Raw genomic sequence first — 15,917 nt, forward strand, 5'->3', positions numbered from 1 at the left:
TTTTGTTGAACAAAAGTAGCTCTCATTAGTGAAAAGGTTGGAAACCCCTGTTCTAGTAGATCTTAAAAGATCCCTGCAGATGATGCCAATTTCATTTCATTTCAGTTTCATCGACTGAATGTTTAAGAAGGCCAAAGTGCAACTCCACCTGTTCTCCGGCAAACAACATGTGCCCTGTCCTGACAGCAGATCGACCAGGAATCAGTCTTTTGATTCAGGTTACTACGATTGACGCGCTTCTAGGTTTCTTCATTGCACTAAGTAATAGGGAATGCACGTAAACACCTCAGCACTGACTGGATGTTCCCATATTAGAATTCATAATTAGAATTTAGTATAATAATTCTTTGCTCTTTCCAAATTAAAATCCCTCCCTGTACAACCCAACTCCTTCTCAGACAGAGGGTTTTATCCCACAGAGTCAAGGCGTTTGTTGGGGCTCTTCAAACATTCATTGAAACTACAATTATTTCATATAATCTATTGGAACATTCATATTTCCGGAAGAGTAAGACATTGGCCAAAGTTTAAGAGCACACCCCAGACCATATATCTAGAAAGGTTTTAAAATCAGGTTGACTTCCTCATCACACCTAAACTATTTAGCAATTTTGTGGATGCAGAAAAGGACATCGAGGAAGAGAGACATAAACCACCAATAAGGAGGCTTTTGCCCATGATCAAATTAGATGTAACCCACAAAAACATTTACATCCAGAGAAAGCCCAAGGACCAATGTTCCAATTCCAGCAGATTACTGAAAGCCATGTGATTACAGGCTCATGAATTTTCCTATACCTAGAATTGTTAATATGTGTGAAATGTAATGTGATTCTGCAATTTACTCGTATAAATATATCGACAATGAGGTACAATAGCCTAGATAATCTTCCAACAGCCACTTAATGTAAGCCGCTCCAACCCAGCATACAGTTGTGCACACAGAAACAGACACGGTGGATGAGTCTCTTACCAGGCTTGGTCACATGGAGCAACTGTGGTACCACACTGCAGGGAACCTGCCCCTCACTCAGGGCTCCTACTATGACGACAGCATCATACTGCTCTGTAGGGGCAGAAAACACAGACCTCAGCACCACCTTATTTCTCATAGGAAATATCTCCCCACAGGCAGCAATGCTGTCATCTAAGTGATAAGATACACACCAGAGACAGCACACATTCCCTGCTCAATATTTCTTCCTATTCAATATGACCGTCCTACTACTGCTTTCTTCTACATCTACATTTTACCTCTATGTACATTGGAGACTGGACTTTAAGACATTCATGTTATATTCTCCAGAGAGATCTAGACGCAAAGGACGTGGTCATCCACTACTCTACCTGTTGGACAATAATTTGGGGGTGAACACAGCAGGTGAAAGTATCACAATCGCTGTGATGGCCACCGCAGTGGTGTTTAAAAGGATCCCTAACCCCCAACATCCGACTGCTGAACATCAATTCCTCCATAGTATTGTCCTTGACGACGCAATCCTCCCGCAGATACTCCTGACCAGTGCCCCTCGTTCTCTTCCTTCCTCTCTCCATTCCCGCCCTCTCTTGCCACTTCCCTGACATGTTACCTGCAGGTGCCAGCAATGGGTCTTGTCCCAACATGCATTGTTTCAGCTCCAGGTAAAGCTTCTTCTGACGCGCGACCTCCAGCATCTGCTCGCTTCCGTCCACGCCATGGAAGAGCCGGAATCCATGCTTTGATAACTGGTGGGAAAGAGTAAAACAAGACATGGAGCCTCAGGGAAAAGATGATGAAAAAGTGGGAGGACACAAAAAGTGCAGCAAGATTGGCATAGGGCTCTAACCCCTCCCCCCACACCCCACACCTCTGCCTGAGCTAATTCCACACTAAGGGAGGACTTTGGTGTAGAAAGTGCTGCCTCTCTGAGGGGCTCCTGAGCCAATCAAGGTTTCTGGGCAGTATGTGGTGGGGTACTGCTGTTTACTACTGTTGATCCAGGCTCAGCAGTCCTGCTGCACTTAACTTGATTACCAAGATACACTGAATAGACACCCGACTCCCTAAAGTGGCAAAGTTAAGTGTTCAAGGATTACTCTCTGAGGTGGTGGGTCAAAAACAGAGATACAAAATGACACAGTAAATAAAATTAATACACTAAGCCTAATGTCTTCTCAAAGCTTTAAGAAATAGGGCTTCATTACGTGTTTGACAAAATAGGACACTTAAAATAAGATGCACACAGTAAATTTGAAGGTGCTAGCATCGTTCTGGTTTCAGGATACTACCCACAGACACTTTTTGGTGTTTACGTGTTAGGCTCTAGATCAGAGTTCTTCAATCTGTGGGGCGCGCCCCCCTGGGGGGGCTCAACACCGTCTCAGGGGGGGCGCACGCTCCTCGGTAAATCTCACCTTTGTCCTCCACTGATTGAAGAAACAAACTGCAGAGTGGAGCTGCAGGGGCCCGAAGAAGGGGTGAAAACCATTAAAGACTCATTAGAAAGAAAAAGGTCTTTTAAAGCCCGGGCAGACAGGTGGCGTCGAACTTAAACTGACGTCACTGCAGTCAGTGCCCACTGGTAAAGTTAATTGACTTCCTGCCGCCGCGCTTTTTGAAGTTCTGTAGAGCTCCTGCTCCTTCTAACCTTGCCGCAATGCTGCCCCGTTTTTAGCGCTAGTATAGAGGATTACAAATATTGCATTTGCTTTAGGCAGTGCAGGGCTGCAGGCCAGGCTAAGAGCTGCTGATACAGCCATCTGCGGTAGAGAAGTAAAATCTAAAGCAACCGGGACCCAGAGCCACCTTCCGAGCACTTCTGCCCAGTGATGATCATGATGAATAATCAGTAAGTGCCTGGGAGAGGGTAATGTATTAACTGTTGTGATCAATTGCATGTTAAAAATACTTCTCCGTAACTGCATATAAATTGCAGTTACAGTACTGTCCTGAGCTATGTGATTAGGTCATTGTAGGTACTAACGCGCTAACATTTGCAGTGCTTTCCGATATTTATTTCCTCCCTCAGCCTAAGCCCCTGCCCCAGCCCGGGCCCCTGGTAACTGTAGTTGTCTCCTGACACAAACTCCTCATGAACACTACTAGGTGTGAAGGGTGTGGGAAGGAGGTTGCTGGCCTTTTACTTTTCTCATGGTTATGCATATACTGGCGGGAGGTCCTCGCAGCCCTCTCGGTCATGATAGGATGTGTGTGATATACCGTAATTATGCAGCCCAAATAGCGCTGAGACGGTCGTCTTTCTGCCCGTGAGACATTCTTATGCAGTGATTGCTTAATGCTATGGGAAAGGGCCAGGCCCGGACTGGCCGTTGCGGGCACCGGGCAATCCCCCGGTCGGCCGCATGGGTGGGGGCCGGTTTTGGGCCCCGGGGGGCCGTTTTTGTTACAGGGCCGTTTTTTGCAGCATAGCTGCAAAAACGGCCCTGTAACAAAATCGGCGAAAACCGGCCCTGGCAAAGAGCACGGTCGCACCCCAATCCACCCCCTATGGGGGGGCTGCCGAGCACTTTGCCAGGGCCGGTTTCGGTTCCCAGTCCGGCCCTGGAAAGGGCATTTCATGCAAGAGACGAGAGTCAGTCTGGAGCTGAAGTAAATGGCTCCTAATCCAACTAGCCTGAACAGGAAGTGCTCAGCTGTAGGCGACCCAGCAAATTTGTATTTTAGTGAATAAAAGATGCACATTTGGTTTTCCCCGGCTGAAAAGGATTGCTTTAATCAGTTATTTTTTCTTGTTTGAAGCAGCCCTTTGTTGTTTTTTCCTATCTAAACAGAGCAATAATACATTATAAGGCTGTGCCCATTTTAACATGCCTGACAGCCAAATTATTAACCCCCTATCTTCCGAGGCAAATTATCACGGTAAAATTGTAACAAGTTATTTTATGTGCTGTCTTTATCTTTATTGATACATATTTGGTGTTGCTGTTATATTGCTGGTACTTTCACAAACTGACATCAATTGTGCGCCAGAAACAAAAAATAATTACACAGTTGGCAATCTTGTGGAGAGTGCTCAAAAGGATTTCATACAGAATGTGAAACACACCTCTGAGAGTCTTAAGACACTGGCATCATGTCTCTAATGTGTTAAGTGTCTGGTGAGCATCATTCACAATATTGACCATTACAGTCTTGGGATTGTGTCCATCATAGAAACGATTATAGAAACCTGACTGGAAGTTATTTAGTAGGTAAATGTTTTAATACATGATCTTCCCTTGTCGGAATTCACTAAAGTTTTGGTTGTAAATGAGCCTCCTCCCCTTGCCACCTCCTCCTTTTTTTCCTTTTCTCAGCGGCTACCTGATTTTGTATGGTGGCAGAGCCTTGTGGGCTACAGTTGCTTTCATTGCAGATAACTTTGAGTTTCTGTGGGGAGTGGAGCTTGGCTCATGGAAGCTGATGCCGAGTTGCTATGAGTTGGTCACCTGTGGTGCTGTCCACATCAGAGCAGCCAGGATGATGTGATGGAGTATCAGTAATGCAGAACACACAGAAATCAAAACATTGTTTTTTTTTAAAGAGTACAAATACAAGGCATTTTGCTTTTTCCATGTGTGCTGCACAAGGCAGCACACATGGATGAATAAAAAATGAGGAGAAATAATGCATTTCTCATAGTTTTGCCAGCTTAAGACCAGGTTTTCCCTGTTCTTAATTTTAACGCTGCCTCACTTTTACGCTGCCCTTGTAAATAGGGCGCAACATCAAAATCAGTGCCTGTTGCAGTGGAACGCCCACTGCAACACCCACTCCCACCCTTTCACGCTAAGCATAGTTTGAAAGAGGGCCTTATTTACAAGGCAGCGTTGTGCCAAGTTAAGTGGCTTAACTCTGTCGTGTAAATACGGAAATGCCCCATCACCACCACAATGTCTTAAAAAGTGACGGTGTGGTGTCTATAGGGGCTTGTACATATGCCCCTGAGTATGATGAAACTATGAGTAGCACTATAAAAAAAATTATATGTTTGCCAGAAAGGTGCTATAGAGAAATGAGGTGCATTGTTGGTGAGTGGTAGTGAGGGAATTCATGTAGAAGGAGGAAACACTCATTGTTTTGAACATTATTTGCCGGATATGGCCCGGGATATGTGGGTGGCGGTCGATTATGTAGTGTACCAGATTCCAAGAAATTTCTGTCAGGTGGTGGGGGGGGCCCGACATTTAAAAAAATTCAGCTGGGGGGGCTCAAACTTCAAAAGTTTGAAGACCTCTGCTCTAGATTTTTAAAACTTGAGGTCTTACGGCCATTGTAAGGGCCAATAGTTTGTATGCTCTTGGCAGCCATTTGGGAAGTGCAGGTGTAAAAGTGTGTTATATCCATGCAGTAAATAGGGCAGTCCTGGGTGCAAAATGAGATAACTCACTGGGTTTGGGTCCGAGGAGGAGAGTACCTCAGAAATTGTTAGCCAAAACAAATCCTACTACCAATGAAGGGAGAAGGGGCCTCATTCAAGTTCAAATTTGTCCAGGATGTCAAAATGTAAATTTCACACAGTAGTATCACTGCAGATATCAAGGCTGTTGCAGGAATCCAGTAGTCAGCATTGTGGTGTGCTGGGCAGAGTCAGAGAAGACGAGACCCCTTAAGCGCGAAACGAATTCCATGGTCATAAAGAAGACATAGGCTAGAACTGGAGACCCACGACAAAGTCATGTGGTGTGCAGGACAACAGAGGTGGAGTAACAAACTCAGGAGCCCTTATGCAGAAATGTGCCACTCTGTCAATATTTTTGGTTGGTGGCTCCAGATATGGGGCTGGAAATAGTCACTGGACCCATAACTTCCACCAATTGGATCTGAGAACTGGAATTTAGTGTCAGCAGCCAACTCGTACTTCAAACATGCACAACAACTGAATGGGTGGGTGTTATGTTAATAAATCCAGAACACTCGATGCATTGATGTTGATTTATTAAGTAGAAATGCATTTAAGGCCAGCACAGCATTAGCAGCTCCGCACAACTGCTGCATCCAGTATCAAACCTCCTCAACTGATTACCGATGACACCTGGGGATTCCAAGTGTCATCAGTGATGCAGTACGATGAGCACGAGACATTTAAAGTTATACAATTAAAATGTAAACACAACACATCTTCCCCCTTTAACATTGGAAAAAATACAATTACATACATAGTAATAAAAATACAATTAATAAAATTATACTTATGAGAAAAATAGTTTATAAAATATACTTACAAATATCCTTACAACTACTTCCTACTTCCTTAGCATTAGAACACCACTCTTTCCCCAAAAACTTAAAAAAACAACAACAAAAAATGAATAAACTATTTGTTACGTAGTCATTAAGATAAGTGGTTGGCTTAATAACCCTACCAAACCTGTTGACAGAAATGTCCTCACCACCCGATGGAAGATCAGGAATGGAAACATTTTCTGTGTCAATCACATCTTAAGAAACAGAAACAGGATAACTTTCAAAAACTGAATTATTCTCATCAGGACCATGAGAACTAGGGTCAGAGATATTTCATTCTCCAATGGAGCAGTATCAACTAAGTTTTCTGTTGAACCAGTTTCTGAAGGAAAATTAACAGATGATTCCCCTTCTAATGCAGGATTAATACTACTGGCTCAATCCAACCAATGAAAACTCCGAGTATCTTTGAAATCATTTTGACTCTCCATTTGTCTGCATTTACATTGAATTTTACAACCCTACCTAGATGCCAAACTCTACCATCTGACAATGTAACTGAATTCTTAAAAATTTCAATCACTCTTAACGGTGAAGAAAATTTATTCTGACCTTTTCTCACCTTGAACGGTAACTTGACTCGTACCAAATCTCCAAGTTCAAAAATCACTTCTTTTGTATTGTGTTTGGAATCATAAAATTCCTTATATTTATCTTGGTGTGACGTAATGTTATTCTTAACTTGTTCTGGGGACCACTCCAATAGTTTAGAATGTTTCATCCAACATTGGTTGTCTTTAGTAAATTTAACACGCCCCTTCATAATAGTAGAGGGACTATACCCTGTGACCGTAGGAGTAATGCGATACATCCAAATCATTTTCTTAATACCAATTACCCAGTTCTGTCCTCTTAAATTCGCTAATTGTATTGAATCTCTCAACTTCGCCATTACCACTTGGGTGATAAATAGAAGTAACCTTATGCGTTATACCATTTCTTTTCAAAAACTCATCCACCTTATCACACTTGAATTGTACCCCATTATCAGTAATGATACCCTTTGAAATAATACATCCATGAATTCCAGAACATTAGCTGAATTAGCTCTTTCTACAACCTTAATTTCAGGCCACTTTGAAAAATAATCCATAGCTACCAAAATATACATATTGCAATAATTTCTATCAACAGGGCCCATAATGTCTAATCCTAAGGTTTCCCACTGCATTACAGGACAAGGAACAGGACACAAAGGAGGAATAGTCATTTTTTAAGATTTATCTGAATTGAGGCACATAGAACACAACCTCACTGCCCTTTCCACGTCAGTGTCAACTCCTGACCACCAATATAATTCTCTTAAACATTTTTTTGTTTTCACAATACCAAGGTGTCCTTCATGACACAACTGAATCACTTTTCCTCTTAAATGTTTAGTTGGAATGATTTTTTCACCTCGCAGAATATTACATTCTTTAAGTGACAACTCCTCACGAACTTCCCAAAATTGCTTCAACTCTTCACATAACAATTTTTTAATAGGCCAACCATTGACAATACAACCCTTGACCTTATTCAGAAGTACATCTTTAGTCATGCATTCTTACCATTCCTTGTCATTATTCAAATCAATTCCAGCCACTTTGGAAATCATCCTAATTCTCAGTGGAAGATTTCAAATGTAAAAGGTAATCTACTTAAACAATCCACCACTGGAATATATGATATGGAGTTTCTGTAATCCAACAAACGAACTGACATCCTAGCTATTCTCGGGGTAGCATTTACTAACCCTTCCGGAGAAAGTACTTTCACTAGGGGTTTCGGATCACACCTGATTTCTACCTGCAAACCCCATATAAAACTCCTAAAATGTTCAAGTCCCCAAACAACAGCCAACGTATCTGTCTATTATTGAATATCTTTCTTCAGCAGGAGAAAGAGCTCGAGATGGGTATGCAACAGCTATTTCGATTCTCTCTGTGATAATACGGCACCTAACCCTTTTTGACTGGCATCAGTTGTGACAATGCATGGTAAACAAGGATCACAACCTACTAATTCTTTGGAAACACATAATTCATTTTTTAATTTCTTGAAATCCTCTTCTAATACGTCAGACCACATAAATGCAGATTTGTTTTTAAGTAGTTGACGCATATTAAATGTTTTCTCATAGAAACATTTAACAAATTTACTATAAAATTCTATCAGGCCAAGAAATGACCTTAATTCATCTTTATTTGTGGGTGAAGGAGCATTCCTTATGGCATTCACTAAGTTCATCTTGGGTTTTATGCCTTTGGCCGAAATTTCATGACTTAAATAATCTAATGAGTCAACTCCAAATTTGCACTTGGACAGCTCTGCAGTAAGTCCCTTTTCTTTTAAAGTTTGTAAAACTGAACAAATTCACTCATTGTATACATTTATTTTCACCCATGATGAGGATGTCGTCTTCAAAAAATAGTACCCCCTGTAATTTATGAAATAACTTAAATATAAGCTTTTGGAAAACCGCAGCCGCAAGGCCAAACGGCATGCGTAAAAAGCGATAACACCCTTGGGGAGTCATAAATGTGGTCAGACTTTTGCTATCTTCGTGCAGCACAATTTGATGATACGCTGAGGTCAAGTCAATTACAGAGAACCATTTCATACCTTTAGTAAGGGAGATCCATTCATTAATCTTAGGTAAGGGAAATCTCTCAACTACTATGTTGTCGTTGAGAGACCTCAAGTCAATACATAGACGAACTTTGCCGTTGGCCTTGCTGGCCACGACCAAAGGTGCAACCCAATTGGAGGCTTCAACTTCCTCAATGATCCCATCCTCGTCGCCAACTTGTTACGTTAATAAATCCAGAAGACTCGATGCATTGATGTTGATTTATTAAATAGAAATTCATTTAAGGCCAGCACAGAATTAGCAGCTCCACCCAGCTGCTGCATCCAGTATCCAACCTCCTCAACTGATCACTGATGACACCTGGGGATTCCAAGTGTCATCAGTGATGCTGTACCATGAGCACGAGATATTTAAAGTTATACAATTAAAATGTAAACACAACAGTGGGGCTGGAGAGACCATTCAAGTGCTACCTGAACCTGGACATGCAGTTGCAGCAAAGGGGACACTATGCCAAGACCTTAGATGAAGAGGAGGAAGAGGGCACACCTCAAGTTCCCTCTCTTAAGCTGGGTCATGCCTGAAAACGTGCTCTCCTATAACAGTGGGCGGGTGGTTCAGGCTCAACACTTGGAAAGCAGTTTGTAGCTCCTCAACCTCTCTGTGAAGTCATTGCTCAAGTTGATTCTGGCTCTCCAGGCTGCAAGATTTTACTTTTCTCCTGGATGGCTCACATCTCAAGACAGCATCCATGCTGGGCTTGCTTCTGCCAGCCTGGCTTGTGCAAGTCTACCTTTTGGTATTGGAAATTAGCCCCTCTTGTGTGACTGGAAATGTATCATCTCTTATTTCCAGCAGGTCACAACAGCTGGGCTTCTCTGGCATTTATCCTGGTGCTTGTCTTGGAGAGGAAACATCTACCCACAAGGCCATTTTACTAATACATACTCTCCGTGAGCAGGTGCACAGTCTCTTCGGAATTCAAAAGAACTGGCTCGAGTGGGCCTGCTTCACACTGTCCTGGAGGCACAGGTCTGAAGCTAAAATAAACCAAAGTGCAAGTATTGTTCAACACTAACCCATATCCAGTCAAAAAGAGAGGGGTTTCCTGGATGTTTCCATCTCTTTCCCAGACATATGAACCTAATGCCAGAGGAAGAGTTCGCTAGGGTTTGGGGGGATTGGCTGGTTGGTGCACACAGCACTGGCTTCCAGGATTCCAAGCCTCACCCAGCATAACGCAGTAAGAGGAAGAAGAAGAAAGCTCAGGTACATTAGAAGAAGACTGGTTGGCGGAGAAACAGATTTGCTTTCTCCTCTCAAAACAGGGACTTTTAGCTTTGGGGCAAGGACCCAGGAAACAGAGAACATACAAATTAGCATGTCCACAGAGGACCAAAGCGACATGCATGTGAGGCGCCACGTTGTGTAGTCATATACTGTGCCTGCTATGGACACCACTCACATGCATGTGGTTTCCTGGTCCCTCGCCCAATAGCTGCAACACAACAAGCTGGTTATAGCGGGCTGGGATGATATTACAGGGGAGACTGATAGTCCTTTACTGCCACGGAAAATACCTGTGGCTCTCGGACTATGAACAGGTCCTACCAATCGCCAGTCATGAGGGGTCAGGGACCACTTACTACTATGCGACAAAGTAGACTATTGTACCCTCATACAAGTGGAGCTTAGGCTCTGCTGTTGAATGAGGTCACCATAGAAAGTGAAGCACCTCCTATGAAAACACAGATTGTCAAGTCAAGTGGATGGGGTGGGGAGAGTTGTGGGGAGGGAAGCCACCAGAAGAAAGGGAGGGCCACAGCTTTTCAAAGTTATGCTGAGATACCGCCCCAATATGAGACACATCATATCACAGCTGGGGCTTTGGGCACTTCAATCTCCCTATACACTGGGCCAGTGGGGGTAGGGAGGGGAGGAACAAATCCATGAAACACACAGGATTAGCTCCAATTACCCTGTTCTGTGCCCTTGTCCTGCCAGCTCTGGGTGCAGTTAGACCCACTGGTTGAATCAGACCTGGAGTCAGGTTTTGATAATCATGCGCCAGTGCTAAATGGAAGCCTACCTGCTTCAGGGTTGGGGTGAGGGGCGTTCCCGCATTTAGTGGATTTGAGTTTCTAAACCCTGTTTCCTAGAAAAGAGGTTCTCTGTAAGACTTGCAGATTGTCGAGTTTTCTACTGATAAGACCTTTCCTTAGGGCGGATTTAAACATGGAACTAAGGAAGGGTTCCAGCCCCTGTATTGTTTCAACCATTCTCTTGTGTGCCACCAACCACCTCAGGACTCCCTGCTTTTCCTTTAATTCCAACACACAAGACCAAAGGGATACCTCTTTTTAATTAATTGGATACTAGTCAATCTAGCTGCGGCTTGGATCTATAGCCTTCATTACGGTAGAGGCTGAAGATGGAGAGTAACACAGTATACTAAGGGAATTAGCGTCCAAAGCAAGAAAAGAATGGAATACAGAGTAATGGAAGAGCTGGAGGTAACGGAGGCGGTCTGGTCGTGAGACCCTAGCACAGTGTACATTTGATAGCTTCCTCTTCATTGTATTGCCGGGTATGCTTGCTGGGGCCCGAGACCTGTGCCATGTGACTCCTAATAAATGCTTTACACGACTTTGATACGCTGCTCACTAACATAGTAATATATATTCTGTTGGATGTCACTAGTCCGCCCCAAATAGGAACTCCTTTTGACCTGCGGCTCTGGCCCCAAGAGGAAGGCATAACATTAATAATAGCTAGAGGTAGCAAAGTGGATATGCTGACCCTGGACTTCTGTGTGTCTATCCTTTTATGCCAATGTGATGTGTTTTGCCTTGGTCTAGCCTTTTAAGATGGAATTCTGAATGGTGCTGTTTTTCTTGTTACATTCAAAACTCAATAAAAATTGATTATAAAAAAAATAGCTAGAAGTAGCACGTTATAGAAGTGGGGCACAAGACCGTCTGTGGGGAGACTGCCTACTGGCTCTACCTGGTTAATCTGTGTAGTAAGCTGTGGGACCGGATTGCCACAAACTATGTGTGAAATGTGTCTCTCAGTGTGGAAGTAGATGAGACGATGGGCATCCATGTTGTGGGTCACCTGGTTATATGATACTTCTTAGGGTTTAGTGAAGGGGAATGCTGCTTCTCCTGAATGTCTCCCCCGCTCCCTAGAGACCCTCTCTCTCTAGAAATAAATTCTAAAGCCAAGTGAAACTGCCTGGCTTGCATCATCCTCTTAGAGAAACACACAAGAATGACCTTTTGCTAGTCACCGACTGTGCCTGGACCTGGGCCAGGGAGTACTAGCAGGTAGGCCTGTGGTCTGACAAGAGTAACAATGAAGTAGCAAAAAGGATAAAAAAGACAATGCACTCTTATCTGATTGGTTTCCTCAAAGCTTTGGGGCTAACTTTAAATGTGATTGGACGGAGGATATTGCCACTTGCCTAAAGAAGGGACATACGCCGCTCCCTGCAGCGTATTCACTGTTTATCTTTGGAGTCAAGGAGCTCTGCCCATTTGTGTAGAAAAGGGGAGGCCTGGAGGCAGAATTCCTTTATATCTCCCTTTGAAGGGTCAAGACTATACTGCTAGGATTGAGGAAAATACTTTGCTGCTGAAAAGGAGAAAAGTAAAAGGACTGCCCTGCAATTCAATGACCTGTCCTGTCCTGTCCAGCGCTCAGATCAGACCATCAGGAAGTTGGGACAGCACTGGGCACCACTAGTGCTAAAGCCGGCTCGCTTACACCATACCTTACTCATACCGTACACAGTATGGTGTTGATGCCCATGTGAGGCTATGGGCCTGCGCCAAATATTGCTATCCATGTGAAGTGTGTATCCCTGCACCCTGCATTACCTTGGACTTTTCATCATACAGCTCTGATGTGCCTGCATCCTTCATGGTCATGGACACATGCAGCACCGATGTCTGCTATGGGGCTGTGTTCGTGCAGCCTACATTGCCGTGCATCTTTCTCCATGTGGTGCTCATGTCTCTATGAGGCCTGTGTGCGTGCAAAATGAGTTACAGTGCACCTTCCTCCCTGCAGCACTGATGTGGATGTGAGGCCAGCATGCCTGCATCCTGCACTGCTTTTATTGGGTAATGCCGATGTCCATGTAAGGCTCATGTGCCTTCGCCTTGCGCTTGCCATGTCTTTTGTGTTGAACAGTGAGGATGTCTGTGTGGGGCCTGCTCCTCTGTACACCATGGTCTGGGACTACCGGCAACCCCCCGCCTTAACACACAGACTACGTTACCCATTTAACAAGTCAACACATGAGTCTTTGGAAGGCAGGGGGTCTGAGACCCCCTGGCCGTATTTATTAAAATATGAAACAAAATTAAAAATTTTAATAAAATAAACATTTACACAATTATTAAATGCAAACTTCAGAACATTCGATTTACATCCATTTTGACATGATATGATGGGCTAACCTTAACAAGTAGCTAATACAGCGTGGTTCCTAACCGAATCTAACATCCTGAAATTAAATTTGCATTCTAATAATTTTGGTCCTACGGCAAGGTCGCTAACCGGTGTCAGATCCTTTTACCAGCTACGCTCTCACGTCCGAGATGCGCATGCGCAACCAAGGCCCGTTTACCCGCGTGCGCTCCCTGAACTCCATTTAACCATAACAGGAGGGCCTTTACACTCGCGCACCTTGATGACGTCATAGTGTATGTGAGGGGTGGCTACCAGCCTGAGGAAAGCGTAGACTCCCTCCCCCGCACCCTTCTAAGCGATGGATATCCTGCCCCTGAAGTTCTGGGAGAGACCAGTGGCCCCTCCCCCTGGGCGACCCCTTTCGTGAATGGGGCCGCCCCCACCTAAGGACCTTAAATTGCTGCTCACCGATTATGACCTTACCGCCAAATCCACATAATAAATACGACATTACTAATCTAAGAGGGAAAAAAGGCCTAAGGAAAAAGAGTTAATGCAACAGCAAAACACACCCAAAACATATACATATTTACATTTGCCTGTAAACGGGGAAAAAGAGCCTAAGGAAGGAAAACATTTACTCCTATGACATTGCATAGTGTTACAGCGTATACCTACCAGTGTCCTCACCAGAATTCTGCAACAAGGGGATGGAGGGTGGGGAAAATTAAACGGCCCCACGGCGGGGCGAGGAGCGAGCCTGGGAAGCGCGGGCACAAAAAGGCCGCTTACCGCGCTCCCCAGGCTCTTAACCCTTTCCAAGCTGCGGTCCCGCCCCCCTGACCCGGAAGTGCAAAACTGCTTCCGGGGCAAGGGCGGGACACGCAACCAACAAAGGATCGGCCAGAGAGGGGGGGCCGGGCCCAGCCATGTGTGCGTGGGGGCCGATTGGCCCCCCCTTTTCTCATGGTCTGGGACTACCGGACACCCCACGCCTTAACACACAGACTACGTTACCCACTTAACAAGTCAACACATGAGTCTTTGGAAGGCAGGGGGTCTGAGACCCCCTTGCTGTATTTATTAAAATATGAAACAAAATTAAAAATTTTAATAAAATAAACATTTTCACAATTATTAAATGCAAACTTCAGAACATTAGATTTACATCCATTTTGACATGATATGATGGGCTAGCCTTAACAAGTAGCTAATACAGCGTGGTTCCTAACCGAATCTAACATCCTGAAATTAAATTTGCATTCTAATAATTTTGGTCCTACGGCAAGGTCGCTAACCGGTGTCAGATCCTTTTACCAGCTACGCTCTCACGTCCGAGATGCGCATGGGCAACCAGAGCCCGTTTACCCGCGTGCGCTCCCTGAACTCCATTTAACCATAACAGGAGGGCCCTTACACTCGTGCACCTTGATGACGTCATAGTGTATGTGAGGGGTGGCTACCAGCCTGAGGAAAGCGTAGACTCCCTCCCCCGCACCCTTCTAAGCGATGGATATCCTGCCCCTGAAGTTCTGGGCGAGACCAGTGGCCCCTCCCCCTGGGCGACCCCTTTCGTGAATGGGGCCGCCCCCACCTAAGGACCCGGGGGAAATCGGGACACAAAGAGCTTTAACACATTTGTTTTAAAGCGCTACAATGGCTTTTTATTCCTGCTCATTGTTAGACTAGCCGACCCTAAAGGCCAACTGAATGCTGGTACCAGGCCCTTACAGATAACGTAAGCGTGCGTATACCCCAGCGTACCTTCGGGCTGAACAACAGATGTCTGTAATCAAACGATACCCATTTTATTGACACCAGAGGGATGGAAGGCGCAGTGGCCCTACCGGGACTCGAACCTGGCCCTTACAGATAACGTAAGCGTGCGTGTACCCCAGGGTACCTTCGGGCGAAATCGGGACACCAAGAGCTTTAAAACATTTGTTTTAAAGCGCTTCAATGGCTTTTTATTCCTGTTCATTGTTAGACTAGCCGACCCTAAAGGCCAACTGACTGCTGGTACCAGGCCCTTACAGATAACGTAAGCGTGCGTATACCCCAGGGTACCTTCGGGCTGAACAACAGAAGTCTAATCAAACGATACACATTTTATTGACACCAGAGGGATGGAAGGCGCAGTGGCCCTACCGGAACTCGAACCTGCCAAAATGAGGGTCGGAAGTCGGCTAAGCCGCAGCAGTGTCAGGCACGGAACGAGAGTACCGGTAGTGAAAAAACAGAGGTGAAAATACCAGCTACATTTGGTGTGACGTGAAAAGGCGAAGCCGTTTTGAAATGAAAATGCCTTTGAACTAGAAGTTAACAGCTTCGTGCAAGAGCAGTGCCAGCAAGCCATGAAATGTGCCGAAAGGAGCACGAGTCACGTAATGAACGGTGCGTACAAAGTATTTAAGAAACACCACCTGCCTCCACTCAAAACGTGCATTCGCGCGCGAGATGCCGGTTCCATCCTTCGGGAACTGCCTCAAACCTGAAGCTGACGCTCGCCTTCGGCAGAGGCATGCACCACGCCGGGCTGCACGAGAGGGTACCCGTGGGAAATACTAACATTGTTTAACACATTCAAAAGACTGATAGCTATCACCTATTAGAGCGGTAACGCACAAAATTGCCCATAACTAAAATGCCTGCCCCATGGCAGTATAAAGCCCGGCAAATACGTGCAGCAGTGTCCCCAAC

At 44.7% G+C, this 15,917-nt stretch overlaps 1 protein-coding gene across 2 annotated transcripts in view; it reads right to left on the reverse strand.

Annotated features, from left to right (window-relative positions):
* Nucleotides 1-15,917, reverse strand: part of METTL27 (methyltransferase like 27) — a 92,655-nt gene that overhangs the window by 24,509 nt on the left and 52,229 nt on the right. The window contains exons 4-5 of one of the 2 annotated variants that reach the window (XM_086954661.1): nucleotides 1,590-1,725; nucleotides 974-1,066 (exon numbers count right to left, since the gene is read on the reverse strand). In XM_086954661.1, the coding sequence (XP_086810787.1) occupies nucleotides 974-1,066; nucleotides 1,590-1,725 (229 nt within the window). The remainder of the gene's footprint in view (nucleotides 1-973; nucleotides 1,067-1,589; nucleotides 1,726-15,917) is intronic. The other variant, XM_086954662.1, reaches the window with a different exon arrangement.

The sequence above is a fragment of the Lissotriton vulgaris genome, chromosome 2_1 (genome assembly GCF_964263255.1).
Source record: "Lissotriton vulgaris chromosome 2_1, aLisVul1.2, whole genome shotgun sequence".
Taxonomy (NCBI): domain Eukaryota; kingdom Metazoa; phylum Chordata; class Amphibia; order Caudata; family Salamandridae; genus Lissotriton; species Lissotriton vulgaris.